The sequence below is a fragment of the Oncorhynchus gorbuscha genome, linkage group LG22 (genome assembly GCF_021184085.1).
Source record: "Oncorhynchus gorbuscha isolate QuinsamMale2020 ecotype Even-year linkage group LG22, OgorEven_v1.0, whole genome shotgun sequence".
Classification (NCBI taxonomy): domain Eukaryota; kingdom Metazoa; phylum Chordata; class Actinopteri; order Salmoniformes; family Salmonidae; genus Oncorhynchus; species Oncorhynchus gorbuscha.
Window position 1 is genome coordinate 35765702 of NC_060194.1, and position 23708 is coordinate 35789409.

The 23708-nt window shown below is 44.7% G+C and overlaps 1 protein-coding gene across 8 annotated transcripts; it reads right to left on the minus strand.

Moving 5' to 3' along the window:
• Positions 1-600: 600 nt before the first annotated feature.
• On the minus strand, positions 601-19908 carry LOC124009887 (dynein, cytoplasmic 1, intermediate chain 2a-like). Of its 8 annotated transcripts, none has more exons than XM_046322116.1 (17): positions 19776-19899; positions 12608-12728; positions 12275-12404; positions 11518-11572; positions 9364-9426; positions 6183-6307; positions 5990-6082; positions 5738-5900; positions 4972-5071; positions 4275-4400; positions 3878-4024; positions 3520-3633; positions 3296-3429; positions 2248-2392; positions 2028-2168; positions 1666-1791; positions 601-1550 (listed from the first exon to the last, which is right to left on the minus strand). In XM_046322116.1, the coding sequence occupies exons 2-17, from the start codon at positions 12725-12727 to the stop codon at positions 1437-1439; spliced, it is 1896 nt and encodes a 631-aa protein (XP_046178072.1). In that variant the 5' UTR covers position 12728; positions 19776-19899; the 3' UTR covers positions 601-1436. The 8 variants fall into 8 exon arrangements, with proteins under 8 accessions (XP_046178072.1, XP_046178070.1, XP_046178067.1 ...); XM_046322114.1 differs by having other exon boundaries at positions 11518-11596; XM_046322111.1 differs by having other exon boundaries at positions 11518-11647.
• Positions 19909-23708: the final 3800 nt, after the last annotated feature.

Consider the following 23708-nt stretch of genomic DNA (forward strand, 5'->3'; position numbering starts at 1 on the left):
TGATGAAACCAAGATTGAACTCTTTGGCCTGAATGCCAAGCCTCACGTCTGGAGGAAACCTGGCATCGTCCCTACGGTGAAGCACGGTGGTGGCAGCATTATGTTGTGGGGATGTTTTTAAGCGGTAGGGACTGGGAGATTAGTCAGGATTGAGTGAAAGATGAATGGAGCAAAGAACTGAAAGATCCTTGACGAAAACCTGCTCCAGAGAACTCAGAACCTCAGACTGGGGGTGAAGGTTCACATTCCTTCAGGACAACGACCCTAAGCACACAGCCAAGACAACGCAGGAGTGGCTAGGGACAAGTCTCAATGTCCTTGAGTAGCCCAGCCAGAGCCCGGACTTGAACCCAGTCGAACATCTCTGGAGACCTGAACATAGCTGTGCTGCGACGCTCCCCATCCAACCTGGCAGAGCTTGAGAGGATCTGCAGAAACTCCCCAAATACAGGTGTGCCAAGCTTGTAGGGTCATACCCATAATCACTGCCAAAGGGGCTTCAACAAAGTACTGAGTAAAGGGTCTGAATACTTATATAAATGTGATATTTCAGTTATACGTTTTTAAAAACCTGTTTTTACCTTGTCATTATGGGATATTGTGTGTAGAATGATGAGGGGGGGACTATTTAATCCATTTTAGCATAAGGCTGTAACGTAACAATGTGGAAAAAGTCAAGGGGTCTGAACACTTTCTGAATGTGTTGTGTATATATATACAGTTTGGTAAACTCCTTCCAACAGAGAATTGTGGAATGGACAATGTTACCACAACAAAAGTCTAGTTGAAATACTAATTAGAATTTGGTGCCAACATGGTTAATAGTTGGCCAAAGTCTGTATGGATATATGGCTCTTCATATGAGGAAATACTTCATTAGCATCCTTTCAAGAAGGAGAGAGACACTGGGTTTCTTTTGAGACCTACGGGTACAGTACATCTTTAAATGGATAAAGTCATTAACTTTAGTTTATTCAAAAACCACTAACATATTCAGTCAAGGCAAGTACAGTTTAAAAAGCACTTTGTCTTGTAGTGGTATGAGCTTAGGTGTAGTGCTAATGTTAAGGGATTTACTAGTAAAGCTATCCGCAGACACGTTTAAATATGTAATATGTTTAAAATATGTGCAACCGCATATGATAAATAAGAGCATGGATAAATCAAATCTAAGGACATTGCTGCCCTAGTCTATAAAGGTTGGAATGGGTCATCCTATTTCTTGGTCTTCACCATTAAACCCACATGGTCAGCCTTTAGGGAATACACACACGAGCTTCAAAGTAGTAAAAAGGTACAAAGTTTAGCATATTTAGGGAAGCGCTGTGGACAGAACACGCAAATGTTCTAGAACCTGAGAGGATAGACATCACTCCTGTTCCAACTGGAGGGAGGATTTGGAAGCAAGTGCAGGAGGGGAGTGGTTACCATGGTGATCAGGCGACTAGGCGCTGCGCGGCCAGCTCCTCTCCTTCATCACGGTTCTCGTTGATCTCCACCAGCGTGTGTACCAAACGGGTCCATTCATCTGCCTTGGGCACACAGATTTGCTGTGGAAACACACACAGGTGAAACAAATTGCAGGTATGACAGGTGATTTATTTCAGTGCAGCAATATAAGGGTTTTACTAGATGAATGAATGGGTGAAGGAATAGATCTCTCACCTCCCCTACGTCATACACCAGCACCTGTCCGTCTGAGTCTCCTGTAGCGATCTCTCTCCCTGAGTGAGCCCACCGCACACGGTTCAGAGCAGGAGACCCATTCACACACACACTTGCACTGGGCACCTAGGACACACACAGTGTTTATGTTGAATTGTTCATTGCATGTCTGTTGTTTGTACCGTGTGTATGAATGTGTGTGGGGGAGGAGCTATAGGAGGACGGGCTCATTGTAATGTCTGGAATGTATATTTTGGAACGGAGTCAGATGAGGTTTCCATATGTTTAATACCGTTCCATTACAGCCATTACAATGAGCCCATCCTATAGCTCCTCCCACCAGCCTCCTCTGGTGTGTGTACCTCTGTGTCGTTGTTGAGGTTCCACAGGTCCAGGCGTCCAGATCCGTCTACACAGGCGAAGAGGGCGGGGTGTGTGGGAGACCACATGACATCATACACATAGTCACAGCTGTCCTCAAATGAATACAGAGGACGGGTACTCTACAGAGAGAGAGAGGGGGTACTGTTGAGGAGAATGAGGTGGGGTTGATGTTTCTGTGTGTGTGTGTGTGTGCGTTACCTTGGTGGTCCACAGCTTGACGGTCCAGTCGAAGGATGCAGAGATGAACAGATGGGAGAAATCCACAGGACCCCCAGCACTGTGACAGCTCAACCCAGTGACCGGACCATGATGTCCCTCAAATACATCACTGATACCTGCTTTACTGTAACACAGACCATGTGCACAAAGCAATCATTACTCCCCATCGTCAAATAAAATTACACACACACTCACATACCTCCCGAATCTCACACACTCACATACCTCCCGAATCTCACACACTCACATACCTCCCGAATCTCACACACTCACATACCTCCCGAATCTCACACACTCACGTACCTCCCGAATCACACTCTCACTCACTCACTCACGTACCTACCAAATCACATACACACTCACGTACCTCCCGAATCACACACACTCACGTACCTCCCGAATCACACACACTCACGTACCTCCCGAATCACACACTCACTCACATACCTACCAAATCACACACTCACTCACATACCTACCAAATCACACACTCACTCACATACCTACCAAATCACACACACACACACTCACTCACGTACCTACCAAATCACATACACACTCACGTACCTCCCGAATCACACTCACTCACGTACCTCCCGAATCACACACACACTCACTCACGTACCTACCAAATCACACACACACACACTCACTCACGTACCTACCAAATCACACACACACACACTCACTCACGTACCTACCAAATCACACACACACACACTCACTCACGTACCTACCAAATCACATACACACTCACTCACTCACTCACTCACTCACTCACTCACTCACTCACTCACTCACTCACTCACTCACTCACGTACCTCCCAAATCACACACACACTCACTCACGTACTTCTCGAATCACAAACACACTCACTCACGTACCTCCCGAATCACACACACACACACACTCACTCACGTACCTCCCGAATCACACACACACACACTCACTCACGTACCTCCCAAATCACACACACACTCACTCACGTACCTCCCAAATCACACACACACACACACACTCACGTACCTCCCGTGACGGCAGGCGGTGTAGACTGATCCATCTTCACTCCCGACCACAAAGTTGTTCACATCACCCAGCGGAAAAGCCATGGAGGTCACTGCTACTGCCTTAGACTGCTTAAACACCAGCTCCAGACTGTCCTGGAACGCACACACACACAGCATTAAGACTGACAAAACACTAGCTCTGCGATGTCCTAGAACTCACACACACACACTCTGCAGTCGTACCTGTGGTTGAGACAGCATGTCCAGGCTCCAGGAGCACATCTTTCCATCAGTCGAGATGCTGATGAGGTTGTGAGCATTCTGGGTCCCCACCACGTTCACACAGTACACTGGGTGCTGAACATCACAGGACACAGGCACAGTTCAGTCTCTATGGGCGGCAGGTAGCCTAGTGGTTAAGAGCGTTTGGCGAGTAGCTGGAAGGTTGGTTTGAATACCTGAGCCTTGAGCAAGGCACTTAACCCTAGTGGCTCCTGTTAAGAGCGTATGACAAATGTCAGTAGCTAACAGTAGCTTGTAAGCTAATATAATGTAAATAACTTCACAATTTGAAAGCTATTGAGCACTCTGCGTGTGTTACCGTGTGAGCAGATGCAGAAAGAGGAGTTCTCTGTACAGGTGTTCTCTTGTTGCTCCTGTTGTCCCATAGGACGATCTGGCCTGAGTAAGTCCCACCCACGACCAGGTTAGGATGGAACCTGGCGAACGCTGCTGACATCACTGCAGACTGGAGGACAGGCAGAAGAAAAGGATTTTCGCAGAGCAGTGTGTGTGTGTGGTGGCACCTTAATTGGGGAGGACGGGTTTGTGGTAATGACTGGAGTGGAATCAGTGGAATGGTATCAAATACATCAGACACAAGGTTTCCAGGTGTTTGATACCATTCCATTCACTCCGTTCCAGACATTATTATGAGCCGTCCTCCCCTCAGCAGCCTCCCCTGGTGTGTGTGTATGCGCGTTCATGCGTTTGGGTACCTGGCAGTGGAAGGTGTATTCAGGTGTTGTCTTCTTGAACTTCATGTTCCAGACCAAAGCCACTCCGTCAGGCTCATGAGGAGCCTCCTCGTTGTTGTTGTAGGAGGCCACCAGCAGCTCAGGGTACTGAATCAAACAGGAGTCCAACACGAGATTCATATGAATCCGACAGTTACATACAGTATATACACTGAGTGTACAAAACATTAGGAACACCTTCCTTTTGCCCTCATAACAGCCTCAATTCGTCGGGGAATGGACTCTACAAGGTGTCAAAAGTGTTCCACAGGCATGCTGACCCATGTTGACTCCAATGCTTCCCACAGTTGTTTCAAGTTGGCTGGATGTCTTTTGGGTGGGGGACCATTCTTGATTCACACGGGGAACTGTTGAGCACGAAAAACCCAGCAGCGTTGCAGTTCCAGACACTCAAACCGGTGGACCTGGCACCTACTACCATACCCTGTTCAAAGGCACTTCAAACTTTTGTCTTGCCCATTCCTCCTCTGAATGGCACATACACAATCCATGTCTCAAGGCTCTTTAACCTGTCCCCCCCCTTCATCTACACGATTGAAGTGGATTTAACAAGTGACATCAATAATGGATCATATCTTTCACCTGGTCAGTCTATTTCATGGAAAGAGCAGGTTTTGTACACTCAGTGTATATTTACAATCATTACACACTGTCTTACCTGAGGAGACCAGTCCAGACAGGTGACCACCCTGTTCTTGGACCAACGTTCGTCAGAGAACGCCCTGTTCAGAGACATCTTAGCCCCCGCCTGCATCTCACTGGAAAATAAGAACGAGAAGGAGAGAGGAGGGGGTAGAGAGGAGGAGGGGGTAGAGAGGAGCAGGATGGGAGAGAGAAGAGGAGGGGGAGAGGGGAAGGAGAGAGGAGGGGAGAGAGAACAGGAGGGGGAGAGAGAACAGGAGGGGAGAGGGGAAGGAGAGAGGAGGGGAAGGAGAGAAGAGGGGAAGGAGAGAGGAGGGGAGAGAGAAGAGGTGGGGGAGAAGGGGGAGAGGAGAGTGGGACAGGAGAGAGGAGGGGAGAGAGAACAGGAGGGGGAGAGAGAACAGGAGGGGGAGAGAGGAGGGGAGAGAGAAGAGGTGGGGGAGAAGGGGGAGAGGAGAGTGGGACAGGAGAGAGGAGGGGAGAGAGAGGCCGTTAGGGGAGAGAGAGAACAGGAGGGGGAGAGGGGAAGGAGAGAGGAGGGGAAGGAGAGAGGAGGGGAGAGAGAAGAGGTGGGGGAGAGGAGAGTGGGACAGGAGAGAGGAGGGGAGAGAGAGGCCATTAGGGGGAGAGGAGGTGTTTGTTGTTATTATTGATATTGATTATTGTACTAAAATGTTGAGGGAGCTAGCACACAAGCATTTAGCTGCACCTTTTATACCAGCTGGGAAGTGTGTGTGTGACTAATAATAATTATTATTATTAGACAGTTTGGGGTGTCTCACCCCTCCTTGTCTTCCAGGTCTCGGCCGCTGTAGTCAAAGCAGACGTCTACTCGTTCAGACAGAGCCCGTTCCACAATCCTGCTCCCTCGATCGAAGAACGCCATGAATTCCTCCGAGTGGAGAAGCTGCATCTTCTCCTCTTCAGTCAGATCTTTGGGAGTGACTACAAACACACACATACACACACGAATATCAGCTGTGGTGTAGGCAGGGCTAGCCAACTTACAGGTAAGAGGTTAAAGTCAGTCTCACCTTCTTCCTGCTTCTCCTCCTGATCAGCTTTCTCCTCCTGGGACTCCTCTGCTGGCTTGGGCTCAGCCATCTCCTCCTCCTCTTCCTCCTCCGCTACAAACACCCACACACACACAGGTTCAATATCATGCTCAACACAACATACTTTAAAAAGTCTGTAAATTGCTGGTAACACATAAAACACAAGGACTACCTGGTTTGGCCTGTGTGTGTGTTTGTGTACAGGTGGGGGTCTGTGTCTCCTTGGAGTAGGACACAGACTGTTTGGGTGGGAAATCCACCTGGGTCACCTTTGCCATGCCAAGCCTCAAACCACGCCTGGAGACACATACATAGTCAGGGAGACACATACAAACCTAAAAACACAGCCACAAGATTATACAGACTCTCTCATGCACGCACGCACGCACAAGGTCAGAGTCTCTTCAACATCCAAATACACCATCAGAAAGACAAACACTCTACATGCGCTAGCAGACAGCAATGTGCATGATGCAAACATGTCCACCAAGGAAAGACCAGGAGGAACAGAAGAGAGGAGCTGGGAATGTCGGGAATATGTCGTAGATAGTAAGAGAGAGAGGAGCAGTACCCCAGCCAAGTAGGGAATATGTCTTAGATAGTAAGAGAGAGAGGAGCAGTACCCCAACCAAGTAGGGAATATGTCTTAGATAGTAAGAGAGAGAGGAGCGGTACCCCAGCCAAGTAGGGAATATGTCTTAGATAGTAAGAGAGAGAGGAGCAGTACCCCAACCAAGTAGGGAATATGTCGTAGATAGTAAGAGAGAGAGGAGCAGTACCCCAGCCAAGTAGGGAATATGTCTTAGATAGTAAGAGAGAGAGGAGCAGTACCCCAGCCAAGTAGGGAATATGTCTTAGATAGTAAGAGAGAGAGGAGCAGTACCCCAACCAAGTAGGGAATATGTCTTAGATAGTAAGAGAGAGAGGAGCGGTACCCCAGCCAAGTAGGGAATATGTCTTAGATAGTAAGAGAGAGAGGAGCGGTACCACAGCCTAGTAGGGAATATGTCTTAGATAGTAAGAGAGAGAGGAGCAGTACCCCAGCCAAGTAGGTAATATGTCTTAGATACTGTGCCTTGCGAAAGTATTCGGCCCCCTTGAACTTTGCGAACTTTTGCCACATTTCAGGCTTCAAACATAAAGATATAAAACTGTATTTTTTGTGAAGAATCAACAACAAGTGGGACACAATCATGAAGTGGAACGACATTTATTGGATATTTCAAACTTTTTTAACAAATCAAAAACTGAAAAATTGGGCGTGCAAAATTATTCAGCCCCCTTAAGTTAATACTTTGTAGCGCCAACTTTTGCTGCGATTACAGCTGTAAGTCGCTTGGGGTATGTCTCTATCAGTTTTGCACATTGAGAGACTGAAATTTTTTCCCATTCCTCCTTGCAAAACAGCTCGAGCTCAGTGAGCTTGGATGGAGAGCATTTGTGAACAGCAGTTTTCAGTTCTTTCCACAGATTCTCGATTAGATTCAGGTCTGGACTTTGACTTGGCCATTCTAACACCTGGATATGTTTATTTTTGAACCATTCCATTGTAGATTTTGCTTTATGTTTTGGATCATTGTCTTGTTGAAAGACAAATCTCCGTCCCAGTCTCAGGTCTTTTGCAGACTCCATCAGGTTTTCTTCCAGAATGGTCCTGTATTTGGCTCCATCCATCTTCCCATCAATTTTAACCATCTTCCCTGTCCCTGCTGAAGAAAAGCAGGCCCAAACCATGATGCTGCCACCACCATGTTTGACAGTGGGGATGATGTGTTCAGGGTGATGAGCTGTGTTGCTTTTACGCCAAACATAACGTTTTGCATTGTTGTGTCATGTTTTGTCTTATATTGTCTTGTCATTATGCTTTCCCTTCTGTTCGTTTCCCCCTGCTGGTCTTATTAGGTTCGTTCCCTTTTTCTATCCCTCTCTCTCCCCCTCCCTCTCTCTATCGTTCCGTTCCTGCTCCCAGCTGTTCCTCATTCTCCTAACTTACTCATTTAGTCTTTTCACACCTGTCCCCTATTTTGTCCTCTGATTAGAGTCCCTATTTCTCCCCTTGTTTTCCGCTTCTGTCCTTGTCGGATCCTTGTATGATGTTCGCTGTGCTGTGTCATTGTCTCGCCCTGTCGTGTCTTGTCTCCTTCAGATGCTGCGTGTGAGCAGGTGTCTTAGTCAGCTACGGTCGGTGCCTTCCCGAAGCAACCTGCAGTCAATGCTCGAGTCTCCAGTCTGTCCTCGTTACTACGAGTGGATTTAAGTTTTTTCCTGTTTTGTTTTCGTCTTGAGTTTTACTGGAATAAAGACTCTGTTTTCGCTAAGTCGCTTTTGGGTCCTCTTTCACTTGCATAACATGTTGCCAAAAAGTTCAATTTTGGTTTCATCTGACCAGAGCACCTTCTTCCACATGTTTGGTGTGTCTCCCAGGTGGCTTGTGGCAAACTTTAAACAACACTTTTTATGGATATCTTTAAGAAATGGCTTTCTTCTTGCCACTCTTCCATAAAGGCCAGATTTGTGCAATATACGACTGATTGTTGTCCTATGGACAGAGTCTCCCACCTCAGCTGTAGATCTCTGCAGTTCATCCAGAGTGATCATGGGCCTCTTGGCTGCATCTCTGATCAGTCTTCTCCTTGTATGAGCTGAAAGTTTAGAGGGACGGCCATGTCTTGGTAGATTTGCAGTGGTCTGATACTCCTTCCATTTCAATATTATCGCTTGCACAGTGCTCCTTGTGATGTTTAAAGCTTAGGAAATCTTTTTGTATCCAAATCCGGCTTTAAACTTCTTCACAACAGTATCTCGGACCTGCCTGATGTGTTCCTTGTTCTTCATGATGCTCTCTGCACTTTTAACGGACCTCTGAGACTATCACAGTGCAGCTGCATTTATACGGAGACTTGATTACACACAGGTGGATTGTATTTATCATCATTAGTCATTTAGGTCAACATTGGATCATTCAGAGATCCTCACTGAACTTCTGGAGAGAGTTTGCTGCACTGAAAGTAAAGGGGCTGAATAATTTTGCACGCCCAATTTCTCAGTTTTTTATTTGTTAAAAAAGTTTGAAATATCCAATAAATGTCGTTCCACTTCATGATTGTGTCCCACTTGTTGTTGATTCTTCACAAAAAATACAGTTTTATATCTTTATGTTTGAAGCCTGAAATGTGGCAAAAGGTGGCGAAGTTCAAGGGGGCCGAATACTTTCGCAAGGCACTGTAGTAAGAGAGAGAGGAGCGGTACCCCAGCCAAGTAGGGAATATGTCTTAGATAGTAAGAGAGAGAGGAGCAGTACCCCAGCCAAGTAGGGAATATGTCTTAGATAGTAAGAGAGAGAGGAGCAGTACCCCAGTAGGTCGGAGTCAGAGTGCAGCTGCAGAGTAGAGGGGTCAGGATCCCAGTGTAACGTCCTGATACAGCCACAACGCACCACCGGGGAGAAGCAGAGAGGGGGAGAGCAGGAGAGAAAAGTTAGATGAGAGAGAAGTAGACAGAGAAGGAGAGGGAGCGGAGAGAGAGATGGCGAGAGAGAAAAAGAGAAAACAACAGGGAGTGAGAGAGGGGTGGAGTGGGAAGTGAAAGAGAGAAAGCAGACAAGTCAGAATTTACAAACCTGTTGTTAATAAATACTGAGCCAGGAAATACACTGAACTAAAATATAAACGCAACATGCAACAATTTCAAAGATTTTACTGAGTTACAGTTCATATAAGGAAATCAGTCAAATGAAATTAATTAATTAATTAGGCCCTAATCTACGGATTTCACATGACTGGGAATCCAGATGTGCATCTGTTGGTCACAGATACCTTCAAAACAAAGGTAGGGGTGTGGATCAGAAAACCAGTCAGTATCTGGTGTGACCAACATTTGCCTCATGCAGAGCGATCTCATTCACAACGTTGACATCAGCATTACGCTTGCCCACATGAAGCCATATGCGCTTTCTGACATCTGCCCGGCACAGTTGAATCGAATTATTTGTGAAGAGCACACTTTTTCATTGTGCCGGTGGCCATCGAAGGTGAGCATTTGCCCACTGAAGTGAGTGACGACGCCGAACTGCAGTCAGGTCAAGACCCTGGTGAGAATGACGAGCATGCGTCCCTGAGGTTTCTGACAGTTTGTGCAGAAATTATTTGGTTGTGCAAACCCACAGTTTCATCAGCTGTCTGGGTGGCTGGTCTCAGACGATCCCGCAGGTGAAGAAGCCAGTGGAGGTCCTGGGCTGTGAAGAAGCCAGTGGAGGTCCTGGGCTAAGAAGCCAGTGGAGGTCCTGGGCTGTGAAGAAGCCAGTGGAGGTCCTGGGCTGTGAAGAAGCCAGTGGAGGTCCTGGGCTGTGAAGAAGCCAGTGGAGATCCTTGGCTGTGAAGAAGCCAGTGGAGACCCTGGGCTGTGAAGAAGCCAGTGGAGGTCCTGGGCTGTGAAGAAGCCAGTGGAGGTCCTGGGCTGTGAAGAAGCCAGTGGAGGTCCTGGGCTGTGAAGAAGCCAGTGGAGGTCCTGGGCTGTGAAGAAGCCAGCGGAGATCCTGGGCTGTGAAGAAGCCAGTGGTCCTGGGCTGTGAAGAAGCCAGTGGAGGTCCTGGGATGTGAAGAAGCCAGTGGAGGTCCTGGGCTAAGAAGCCAGTGGAGGTCCTGGGCTGTGAAGAAGCCAGTGGAGATCCTGGGCTAAGAAGCCAGTGGAGGTCCTGGGCTGTGAAGAAGCCAGTGGAGATCCTGGGCTAAGAAGCCAGTGGAGGTCCTGGGCTGTGAAGAAGCCAGTGGAGATCCTGGGCTGTGAAGAAGCCAGTGGAGGTCCTGGGCTGTGAAGAAGCCAGTGGAGGTCCTGGGCTGTGAAGAAGCCAGTGGACGTCCTGGGCTGTGAAGAAGCCAGTGGAGGTCCTGGGCTGTGAAGAAGCCAGTGGACGTCCTGGGCTGTGAAGAAGCCAGTGGAGGTCCTGGGCTGTGAAGAAGCCAGTGGAGGTCCTGGGCTGTGAAGAAGCCAGTGGAGGTCCTGGGCTGTGAAGAAGCCAGTGGAGGTCCTGGGCTGGCGTGGTTACACGTGGTCTGCGGTTGTGAGGCCGGTTGGATGTACTGCCAAATTGTTTTAAAAAACGACTATGGAGGCAGCTTATGGTAGAGAAATTAACATTAAATTATCTAGCGACATCTCTGGTGGACATTCTTGCCATCAACATGCCAACTACATGTGTTGTGTGACAAAACTGCACATTTTTGAGTGGCCTTTTATTGCCCCCAGCACATGGTGCACCTGTGTAATGATCATGTTGTTAAATAATTTTCTTGATATGTCGCACCTGTCAAGTGGATGGATTATCTTGGCAAATGAGAAATGCTCACTAACAGGGATGTAAACCCATTTTTGCACAACATTTGAGAGAAATAAGCTTTTTGTGCTGATGGAAAATATCTCGGATCTCAGCTCATGAAATATGGGACCAACACTTTACATGTTGTGTTTATATTTTTGTTCAGTGTAGTTAATCACATAGACACACATACCTAGAGTTTCCATCTCCAGAGTCCTGGCTTCCTGTCTCGCTGCACATTGATTTGGCTGAGGGAGACATAGGGGCGGGGACTAGATAGTGAAACAAACACGTATCCTCTGTTATTACTCTCAGAGGCTGGGCTGTTGAGTGAGTGAGTGAGTGAGTGAGTGAGTGAGTGAGTGAGTGAGTGAGTGAGTGAGTGAGTGAGTGAGTGAGTGAGTGAGTGAGTGAGTGAGTGAGTGAGTGAGTGAGTGTGAGTGAGTGAGTGAGTGAGTGAGTGAGTGAGTGAGTGAGTGAGTGAGTGAGTGAGTGAGTGAGTGAGTGAGTGAGTGATCAGTTGGTTAGTCATAAAATAAAAAAGGGGGAAGATACAAAAAAGGAAAAGAAATAAAAGGAGGAGAGAGAAAAGGAGGAGAGAGAAAAGGAGGAGAGAGAAAAGGAGGAGAGAGAAAAGGAGGAGAGAGAAAAGGAGGAGAGAGAAAAGGAGGAGAGAGAAAAGGAGGAGAGAGAAAAGGAGGAGAGAGAAAAGGAGGAGAGAGAAAAGGAGGAGAGAGAAAAGTAGGTGTAAGTGACATGCTGAGGCTTCATGCTGAAAGGTTGAATCAAAAACACAAGAGAAAACAACAGAAAAGATGTGAAGAATTCTTTAACAATTCAACAAAACCAAGACAGGACAAGGAAATTATATTGGTGTAACACTCAAATGTTAAACACAGACGATGAACATTAAATTAGAATACAAACTGTGTGTGTGTGTGTCTCCTTACCATTGGTTATATCAGGGGCGATCCCCATGCTCTGCAGTAGAGCTTCAGCCTCTCTCCTCTTCTTCTCCAGGTCAGACGAGTCTGGTGCCCCAGCTGCACCCCCCTCCCCTCCCCGCTTAGAGTCAGACCCCTACAGGGGGAGAGGGGGGAAGGGGGGCGAGGTACCGTGAGGGGATTTGTTGAATGGCAGGGACAGGGAGACAGTAATATAATAAATACTGCATGTTGGCTATAACATGATACTGTAATAATCATATACTGATAGCCCCCACTCCTCTGCATCAAGCCAGCGGTCAGCAGGTTCTACATCATTCTTCTATTCTCTCTACTCACATCCTTCTTCTTGTTCTTCTCCTCCTCCTTTCTCTTCTTTTCCTCTCTGATTTGTGCCAGGCGTTGTTTCTTCCTCTCCAGCTCCGCCTTCAGCTCACTCTTATCCTGTTTATCTGCCATGCTATAGAGAGAGGGAGAGAGAGAGAACAAGTCAATATGAGTTTGAAGATGTGTGTGTGTGTGCATGCGTGCGTGTGGATAGTTGCTACTGGGGGTGTCACACTGGAACCATGTGAACACAAAGGGACAACTATTCATGACAATGTGTCCTTTATCTGTGAAATGCAAAGTAAGAAACAAAGTAGTGACAGTATCTATGCTATGCCTATGTTAAGCTGGGTTGTTATTAGCGCTCGAAAACTCTAGGCGGCATTCTGCCTTCTCCCTTCAGTTCTCAGCCATTAGCTTCGCCCATGACTGCCTCATGTGAACTACAACATCGAAGCTGTGTATTAATGTTTAGAAACTTGAATAACCATCACCTGCGATGCGGCTTTTGAAACATATGGCCTTTATCTTTCAGTGGGAAAGAATCATTCAAATGAAAAAGGTAGACTTACTGTAGCAGTTACAGAGCCATACAGCTATGGTGCCTTACTGTAGCAGTTACAGAGCCATACAGCTATGGTGCCTTACTGTAGCAGTTACAGAGCCATACAGCTATGGTGCCTTACTGTAGCAGTTACAGAGCCATACAGCTATGGTGCCTTACTGTAGCAGTTACAGAGCCATACAGCTATGGTGCCTTACTGTAGCAGTTACAGAGCCATACAGCTATGGGGCCTTACTGTAGCAGTTACAGATCCATACAGCTATGGGGTCTTACTGTAGCAGTTACAGATCCATACAGCTATGGTGCCTTACTGTAGCAGTTACAGAGCCATACAGCTATGGTGCCTTACTGTATCAGTTACAGAGCCATACAGCTATGGTGCCTTACTGTAGCAGTTACAGAGCCATACAGCTATGGTGCCTTACTGTAGCAGTTACAGAGCCATACAGCTATGGGGCCTTACTGTAGCAGTTACAGATCCATACAGCTATGGGGTCTTACTGTAGCAGTTACAGATCCATACAGCTATGGTGCCTTACTGTAGCAGTTACAGAGCCATACAGCTATGGTGCCTTACTGTATCAGTTACAGAGCCATACAGCTATGGGGCCTTACTGTAGCAGTTACAGATCCATACAGCTATGGGGTCTTACTGTATCAGTTACAGATCCATACAGCTATGGGGCCTTACTGTAGCAGTTACAGATCCATACAGCTATGGGGTCTTACTGTAGCAGTTACAGATCCATACAGCTATGGGGCCTTACTGTAGCAGTTACAGATCCATACAGCTATGGGGTCTTACTGTGGCAGTTACAGATCCATACAGCTATGGGGCCTTACTGTAGCAGTTACAGATCCATACAGGTATGAACCTTACTGTAGCAGTTACAGATCCATACAGCTATGGGGCCTTACTGTAGCAGTTACAGATCCATACAGGTACGAACCTTACTATAGCAGTTACAGATCCATACAGGTACGAACTTTACTGTAGCAGTTACAGATCCATACAGGTATGCACCTTACTGTAGCAGTTACAGATCCATACAGGTACGAACTTTACTGTAGCAGTTACAGATCCATACAGGTACGAACTTTACTGTAGCAGTTACAGATCCATACAGGTACGAACTTTACTGTAGCAGTTACAGATCCATACAGGTACGAACCTTACTATAGCAGTTACAGATCCATACAGGTACAAACTTTACTGTAGCAGTTACAGATCCATACAGGTACGAACCTTACTGTAGCAGTTACAGATCCATACAGGTATGAACCTTACTGTAGCAGTTATAGATCTATACAGCTATGGTGACTTACTGTAGCAGTTACAGATCTATACAGCTATGGTGACTTAATGTAGCAGTTACAGATCTATATAGCTATGGTGCCTTACTGTAGCAGTTACAGATCTATACAGCTATGGTGCCTTACTGTAGCAGTTACAGATCCATACAGCTATGGGGTCTTACTGTATCAGTTACAGATCCATACAGGTATGAACCTTACTGTAGCAGTTACAGAGCCATACAGGTATGAAACTTACTATAGCAGTTACAGATCCATACAGGTATGAAACTTACTGTAGCAGTTACAGATCAATACAAGTATGAACCTTAGTGTAGCAGTTACAGATCAATACAGGTATGAACCTTACTGTAACAGTTACAGATCCATACAGGTATGAACCTTACTGTAGCAGTTACAGATCCATACAGCTATGGGGCCTTACTGTAGCAGTTACAGATCCATACAGGTATGAACCTTACTGTAGCAGTTACAGATCCATACAGCTATGGGGCCTTACTGTAGCAGTTACAGATCCATACAGGTACGAACCTTACTATAGCAGTTACAGATCCATACAGGTACGAACTTTACTGTAGCAGTTACAGATCCATACAGGTATGCACCTTACTGTAATATAATAAATAATAATAATAATATATGCCATTTAGCAGACGCTTTTATCCAAAGCGACTTACAGTCATGTGTGCATACATTCTACGTATGGGTGGTCCCGGGGATTGAACCCAGTTACAGATCCATACAGGTATGCACCTTACTGTAGCAGTTACAGATCCATACAGGTACGAACTTTACTGTAGCAGTTACAGATCCATACAGGTACGAACTTTACTGTAGCAGTTACAGATCCATACAGGTACGAACTTTACTGTAGCAGTTACAGATCCATACAGGTACGAACCTTACTATAGCAGTTACAGATCCATACAGGTACAAACTTTACTGTAGCAGTTACAGATCCATACAGGTACGAACCTTACTGTAGCAGTTACAGATCCATACAGGTATGAACCTTACTGTAGCAGTTATAGATCTATACAGCTATGGTGACTTACTGTCCAGTTACAGATCTATACAGCTATGGTGACTTAATGTAGCAGTTACAGATCTATATTTAGCTATGGTGCCTTACTGTAGCAGTTACAGATCTATACAGCTATGGTGCCTTACTGTAGCAGTTACAGATCCATACAGCTATGGGGTCTTTCTGTATCAGTTACAGATCCATACAGGTATGAACCTTGGTCACTGTATAATCTCTACAGTTACAGAGCCATACAGGTATGAAACTTACTATAGCAGTTACAGATCCATACAGGTATGAAACTTACTGTAGCAGTTACAGATCAATACAAGTATGAACCTTAGTGTAGCAGTTACAGATCAATACAGGTATGAACCTTACTGTAACAGTTACAGATCCATACAGGTATGAACCTTACTGTAGCAGTTACAGATCCATACAACTATGGGGTCTTACTGTAGCAGTTACAGATCCATACATGTATGAACCTTACTGTAGCAGTTACAGATCAATACAGGTACAAACCTTACTGTAGCAGTTACAGATCCATTCAGGTACGAACCTTACTGTAGCAGTTACAGATCCATACAGGTATGAACCTTACTGTAGCAGTTACAGATCCATACAGGTATGAACCTTACTGTAGCAGTTACAGATCCATACAGGTATGAACCTTACTGTAGCAGTTACAGATCCATACAGGTATGAACCTTACTGTAGCAGTTACAGATCCATACAGGTACGAACTTTACTGTAGCAGTTACAGATCCATACAGGTATGAACCTTACTGTAGCAGTTACAGATCCATACAAGTATGAACCTTACTGTAGCAGTTACAGATCAACACGGCTATGAACCTTACTGTAGCAGTTACAGATCAACACGGCTATGAACCTTACTATAGCAGTTACAGATCCATTCAGGTATGAACCTTACTGTAGTAGTTACAGATCCATACAGGTATGAACCTTACTGTAGCAGTTACAGATCAACACGGCTATGAACCTTACTGTAGCAGTTACAGATCAACACGGCTATGAACCTTACTATAGCAGTTACAGATCCATACAGGTATGAACCTTACTATAGTAGTTACAGATCCATACAGGTATGAACCTTACTGTAGTAGTTACAGATCCATACAGGTATGAACCTTACTATAGTAGTTACAGATCCATACAGGTATGAACCTTACTATAGTAGTTACAGATCCATACAGGTATGAACCTTACTATAGCAGTTACAGATCCATTCAGGTATGAACCTTACTGTAGTAGTTACAGATCCATACAGGTATGAACCTTACTGTAGTAGTTACAGATCCATACAGGTATGAACCTTACTGTAGCAGTTACAGATCCATACAGGTATGAACCTTACTGTAGTAGTTACAGATCCATACAGGTATGAACCTTACTGTAGTAGTTACAGATCCATTCAGGTATGAACCTTACTGTAGTAGTTACAGATCCATACAGGTATGAACCTTACTGTAGCAGTTACAGATCCATACAGGTATGAACCTTACTGTAGCAGTTACAGATCAACACGGCTATGAACCTTACTGTAGCAGTTACAGATCAACACGGCTATGAACCTTACTGTAGCAGTTACAGATCAACACGGCTATGAACCTTACTATAGCAGTTACAGATCCATACAGGTATGAACCTTACTGTAGCAGTTACAGATCCATACAGGTATGGGTGCCTCGATCCGATGAAAATAGACTTCTACTACACTTCCCGAGTTATGTTTACACACAGATGTTCGCAGAAAGATAGCTAATGTGCACATATGGTCACCTCTTGTCTTTTGTCTGTTTTCCGTCAACAATAAGCTCTGTCACATGGAGATATGGCTGTGTGGGAACGAACACTAAGCATAACCCTATCAAGGTGTGTGTCAATTTAACCTTTTTGTAAAAAAGGTATTATTATTTCTCAGTGATATGAAAGATAAGGTCCTTATGCTTCCAAAACCGTACCGCTAGTGATGCATAGCTATGCCTGTTAATGTTCAGACCCATGGCCGGCTCCAGGCATAAGAGACATAAGTGGTTGCTTAGGGCAGTATTTCCCAACTCTAGTCCTCCAGTACCCACAACAGTACACATTTTAGTTGTAACCCTGGACAAACACACCTGATTCAACTTATCAGCTAATCATCAAGCCCTCAATGAGTTGAATCAGGTGTGTTTGTCCAGGGTTACAACTAAAATATATACTGTTGTGGGTACTGGAGGACTGGAGTTGAGGAACACTGGCCTCGGGTCTCAGGCTGCTAACCCAAACTGTTTTATCCTTTTTTAAATGTAGGTACTCAGTCGGGGTCTCAACTTACTGTTGAGAGTAAAATAAAATAGTATAATACACACGGTGCAAGTTCAAAATGTGATTGTGCATCAGCAATTTTTCTCTTGTTAAGTCAGTTAAATCAAATCAAATCAAATGTTATTGGTCACATACACATGGTTAGCAGATGTTAATGTGACTATAGCGAAATGCTTGTGCTGTTAGTTCCGACCATGCAGTAATATCTAACAAGTAATCTAACCTAACAATTTCACAACAACTACCTTATACACACAAGTGTAAAGGAATGAATAAGAATATGTACATAAAAATATATGAATGAGCGATGGCCGTGCAGCTTAGGCAAGATGCTGTAGATGGTATAGAGTACAGTATATACATATGAGATGAGTAATGTAGGGTATGTCAACAAGATGCAGTAGATGGTATAGAGTACAGTATATACATATGAGATGAGTAAGTAGATGGTATAGAGTACAGTATATACATATGAGATGAGTAATGTATGTCAACATTGCTGTATATAAATATACATATGAGATGAGCAACATTATATAAAGTTTGTTTAAAGTGCCTAGTGATACATTTATTACATCGATTGTTCATTATTAAAGTGGCTAGAGATTTGAGTCAGTTTGTTGGCAGCAGCCACTCAATGTTAGTGATGGCTGTTTAACCGTCTGATGGCCTTGAGATAGAAGCTGTTTTTCAGTCTCTCTGTCCCAGCTTTGATGCACCTGTACTGACCTCTCCTTCTGGATGATAGCGGGGTGAACAGGCAGTGGCTCGGGTGGTTGTTGTCCTTTGATCTGACAGTCACTCAATTAGCCAGGTCAGCTAACAATTTATAGATTGGTAAATTAGTCTAGCCAGCTATCTAAACTTGTAGTTATCATGGCCGAATGCCGACTGGTCACGCAGGGCACGGGTCACGCAGGGCACGGGTCACGCAGGGCACGGGTCACGCAGGGCACGGGTCACGCAGGGCACGGGTCACGCAGGGCACGGGTCACGCAGGGCACGGGTCACGCAGGGCACGTGCCCAGGGGGCCCCCATTTGTTTCGTTAGTCACTCTCACTCAGATATCATTAACATGGCATAAGTCATGGCAAAATGGGTAGAATTGCAGGAAATTAGTTGTAAAACAGGGGGGAAATTCTCTGCCATATGGCAAAATAAGTAGAATTGCATGAAATGTGTTCAAATGTTTATTTCCGCCATATGGCAAAATGTGTAAATGGCAGAAAACTTGCTTTATAACTGCAACATTTGTATCACGTTTTAGGGCCTCGGGCTGCTAGGGGGACCCCAACCCTAACGGTTTTATATTTTAATGTAGGTACTCAGGGTCTCAATTTACTGTTGAGAGTTACAACAGTAGAATACACAAGGTGCAGCAATTTTTCTATTGTTATGTCAGTCACTGAGAGTCACTGAATTAGCCATGTCATCTAACAATGTATAGATTGGTAAATTAACCAAATCTCAGTTTGGGCCTATTTAGACCGAGTGTCAGGGATCTGTGTCCTGGCAGACAACATCACCTGTGTTGGCAGTCAACGTCATCGGTGTCCCGGGAGTCAACGTCATGTGTTGGCAGTCAACGTCATCGGTGTCCTGCTCCATCTTCTTTTTAGAGTCTATGTGCTCGATGCCAAGCTAACCAGCTAACGGAGCACACATTGACTGAAGAGAAAGCCGCAACCCTTCATTTAAACTCGCTTAATTGTACAATGGTAATCTGATTATCCACATGTACATTTACATTTGACAATAATCTCCTAGCCATTCTTGCAAGGCAAGGGCGTTAGCTAGCTAGCCGGCGATAAGCCTGACAGTGACAGCTAAATTAGCTAATTTAACCATCCTGTTACACGGTGACCGACTCGGACATGATCAAATCACGTATCACGGTTTTAAAATACTAAAACATGAAAGTAGCTAGTATATTTGCACTTACTTGATATAATGCTTTAAATTAAATCCAATTTGTATGGCGTTACAGTAGTTAACGTTACAGTACTAGGTCGGTGATGGAACTGACAGCTCCACAAACAATGAGTGGATGATGTCATACCGAGAAAGGAATCATTTCCCCCAGACGCTGATCTAAGGTCAGTTGAGTGTTTATTCCCTCCTGGTTAAGGTTGGAATTCGGGGTGGATACTCTGATCCTAGGTCTGTGAATACGAGCAATTTCCAGACATATTTTTCTACATGGATGGGACCTGAGGAAGGACAAAATTGTTAACGTGCATTTGAATCGTGTTCCTTCAAATCCTTGCGAGCATTTGGCGCTAGATGGCGCCAATGGTTCATTCAAAGATATCAGCTTGACCCTGGCTCAATCTCTTGCACTCATCAAGGAGTCAGGCTAGAGAGTCATCCCTTGTAAAGCTCTCATCAACATTAAAGTCTGGTCTAGACATGCTATTTCAAGGTAGATCAGGTTTCAGGCATCTGTACTTTTGGGGTCATTATGTTCCCTTTCTGATGTAACATGTCTTTAAGTTTGTAAACCTGTGTCCATAACATGATTAATAGCTATATGAAATAAGAGATTAGTGGATTCACATAAGACCTTCAACTGTTGTTCAGTTTATTGCTTTGTATATCTACTAAAAAGGATCAACTATTATATCAACAGAACTATTGAGCAAGTTAAGGGTCATGGGTTGGGGTAAAAGTTAATGGTTTAAATGATGTTGGTTTGAAAGCATTGTACTTTGATCTTCCTCTTGAGCATGGCCAGATACTGATGACTGCACGTTCCTTATCCACTGGCTCATTGCAACTGCTTTTCAAAATGGCTGCCAACTTTCCCTCTCTGCCTTTCTTATAGATCGGCAGACATTTGATGCACTTGGAATGCTCTGGCTCTCATTACATGGCAGTATGCAGTAGTTTATTCTCTCTCTCCCTCTCTCTCTCCATTAATTAACTCAATTTCTATAGGGAATGGGTTATTTAAGCAATAAGGCCTGAGGGGATGTGGTATATGGCCAATATACCCCGACTAAGGGCTATTCTAAAGCACGACGCAACAAGGGGTGCCTGTAGATATGTAGTGGTGTAATAATGTTATATGATGTACTGTTTTATCTTTTTTTCATGTGTGATGTAAGTGCCTTATTGCGTTCGGACCCCAGGAATAGTAGCTGCTGCTTTGGCACAAACCCCCGAACTGTAATTTTATTTTGGCCTATTTTTGTGTGGATGGGAAGAGAATAGGATTGTGTGTGTTTATGTTCACTCTATTGTACGTATTAAATATTCCTCTTCCTCTATAACAATGCCTGTAAAGGGCTATCACTCTGTAATACTGCCTGTAAAGTGTTATCACTCTGTAATACTGCCTGCAAAGGGTTATCACTCTGTAATAATGCCTGTAAAGGGTTATCACTCTGTAATACTGCCTGTAAAGGGTTATCACTCTGTAATACTGCCTGTAAAGGGTTATCACTGTAATAATACCTGTAAAGGGCTATCACTGTAATAATACCTGTAAAGGGTTATCACTGTAATAATACCTGTAAAGGGCTATCACTCTGTAATACTGCCTGTAAAGGGTTATCACTCTGTAATAATGCCTGTAAAGGGTTATCACTGTAATAATACCTGTAAAGGGTTATCACTGTAATAATACCTGTAAAGGGTTATCACTGTAATAATACATGTAACGGGTTATCACTGTAATAATACCTGTAAAGGGTTATCACTGTAATAATACCTGTAAAGGGTTATCACTCTGTAATACTGCCTGTAAAGGGTTATCACTCTGTAATACTGCCTGTAAAGGGCTATCACTCTGTAATACTGCCTGTAAAGGGTTATCACTCTGTAATAATGCCTGTAAAGGGTTATCACTGTAATAATACCTGTAAAGGGCTATCACTGTAATAATACATGTAAAGGGTTATCACTGTAATAATACCTGTAAAGGGTTATCACTCTGTAATACTGCCTGTAAAGGGTTATCACTCTGTAATACTGCCTGTAAAGGGCTATCACTCTGTAATACTGCCTGTAAAGGGTTATCACTCTGTAATAATGCCTGTAAAGGGTTATCACTCTGTAATACTGACTGTAAAGGGTTATCACTCTGTAATAATACCTCTAAATGGTTATCACTCTGTAATAATACCTGTAAAGGGCTATCACTCTGCAATAATGCATAGAAAGGGCTATGACTCTGTAATAATGCATGTAAAGGGTTATCACTCTGTAATAACACCTGTAAAGGGTTATCACTCTGTAATAATACCTGTAAAGGGCTATCACTCTGTAATAATGCCAGTAAAGGGCTATCACTCTGTAATAATGCCTGTAAAGGGCTATCACTATGTAATAATGCCTGTAAAGGGCTATGACTCTGTAATAATGCCTGTAAAGGGTTATGACTCTGTAATAATACCTGTAAAGTGTTATCACTCTGTAATAATGCCTGTAAAGGTCTATCGCTCGGTGACAATACCTGTAAATGGCTATCACTTTGTAATAATGCCTGTAAAGGGCTATCACTCTGTAACAATGCCTGTAAATGGCTATCACTCTGTAATAATGCCTGTAAAGGGCTATCACTCTGTAACAATGCCTGTAAAGGTATATATTGTTTTGTAATAATACCTGTAAAGGGTTATCACTCTGTAATAATACCTGTAAAGGTATATCGCTCTGTAACAACACCTGTAAAGGGCTATCACTCTGTAATAATGTCTGTAAAGGTATATCGCTCTGTAATAATGCCTGTACATCAAATCAAATCAAATCAAATTTATTTATATAGCCCTTCGTACATCAGCTGATATCTCAAAGTGCTGTACAGAAACCCAGCCTAAAACCCCAAACAGCAAACAATGCAGGTGTAAAAGCACGGTGGCTAGGAAAAACTCCCTAGAAAGGCCAAAACCTAGGAAGAAACCTAGAGAGGAACCGGGCTATGTGGGGTGGCCAGTCCTCTTCTGGCTGTGCCGGGTAGAGATTATAACAGAACATGACCAAGATGTTCAAATGTTCATAAATGACCAGCATGGTCAAATAACAATAAGGCAGAACAGTTGAAACTGGAGCAGCAGCACAGTCAGGTGGACTGGGGACAGCAAGGAGCCATCATGTCAGGTAGTCCTGGGGCACGGTTCTAGGGTTCAGGTCTTCCGAGAGAGAGAAAGAAAGAGAGAATTAGAGAGAGCATATGTGGGGTGGCCAGTCCTCTTCTGGCTGTGCCGGGTGGAGATTATAACAGAACGTGGCCAAGATGTTCAAATGTTCATAAATGACCAGCATGGTTGAATAATAGTAAGGCAGAACAGTTGAAACTGGAGCAGGAGCATGGCCAGGTGGACTGGGGACAGCAAGGAGTCCTCATGTCAGGTAGTCCTGGGACATGGTCCTAGGGCCCAGGCCAGTTGAAACTGGAGCAGCAGCATGGCCAGGTGGACTGGGGACAGCAAGGAGTCATCATGTCAGGTAGTCCTGGGGCATGGTTCTAGGGCTCAGGTCCTCCGAGAGAGAGAAAGAAAGAGAGAAGGAGAGAATTAGAGAACGCACACTTAGATTTACACAGGACACCGAATAGGACAGGAGAAGTACTCCAGATAAACAAACTGACCCTAGCCCCCAACACATAAACTACTGCAGCATAAATACTGGAGGCTGAGACAGGAGGGGTCAGGAGACACTGTGGCCCCATCCGAGGACACCCCGGACAGGGCCAAACAGGAAGGATATAACCCCACCCACTTTGCCAAAGAACAGCCCCCACACCACTAGAGGGAAATCTTCAACCACCAACTTACCATCCTGAGACAAGGCCGAGTATAGCCCACAAAGATCTCCGACACGGTACAACCCAAGGGGGGAAACCCAGACAGGCCGACCACAACAGTGAATCAAC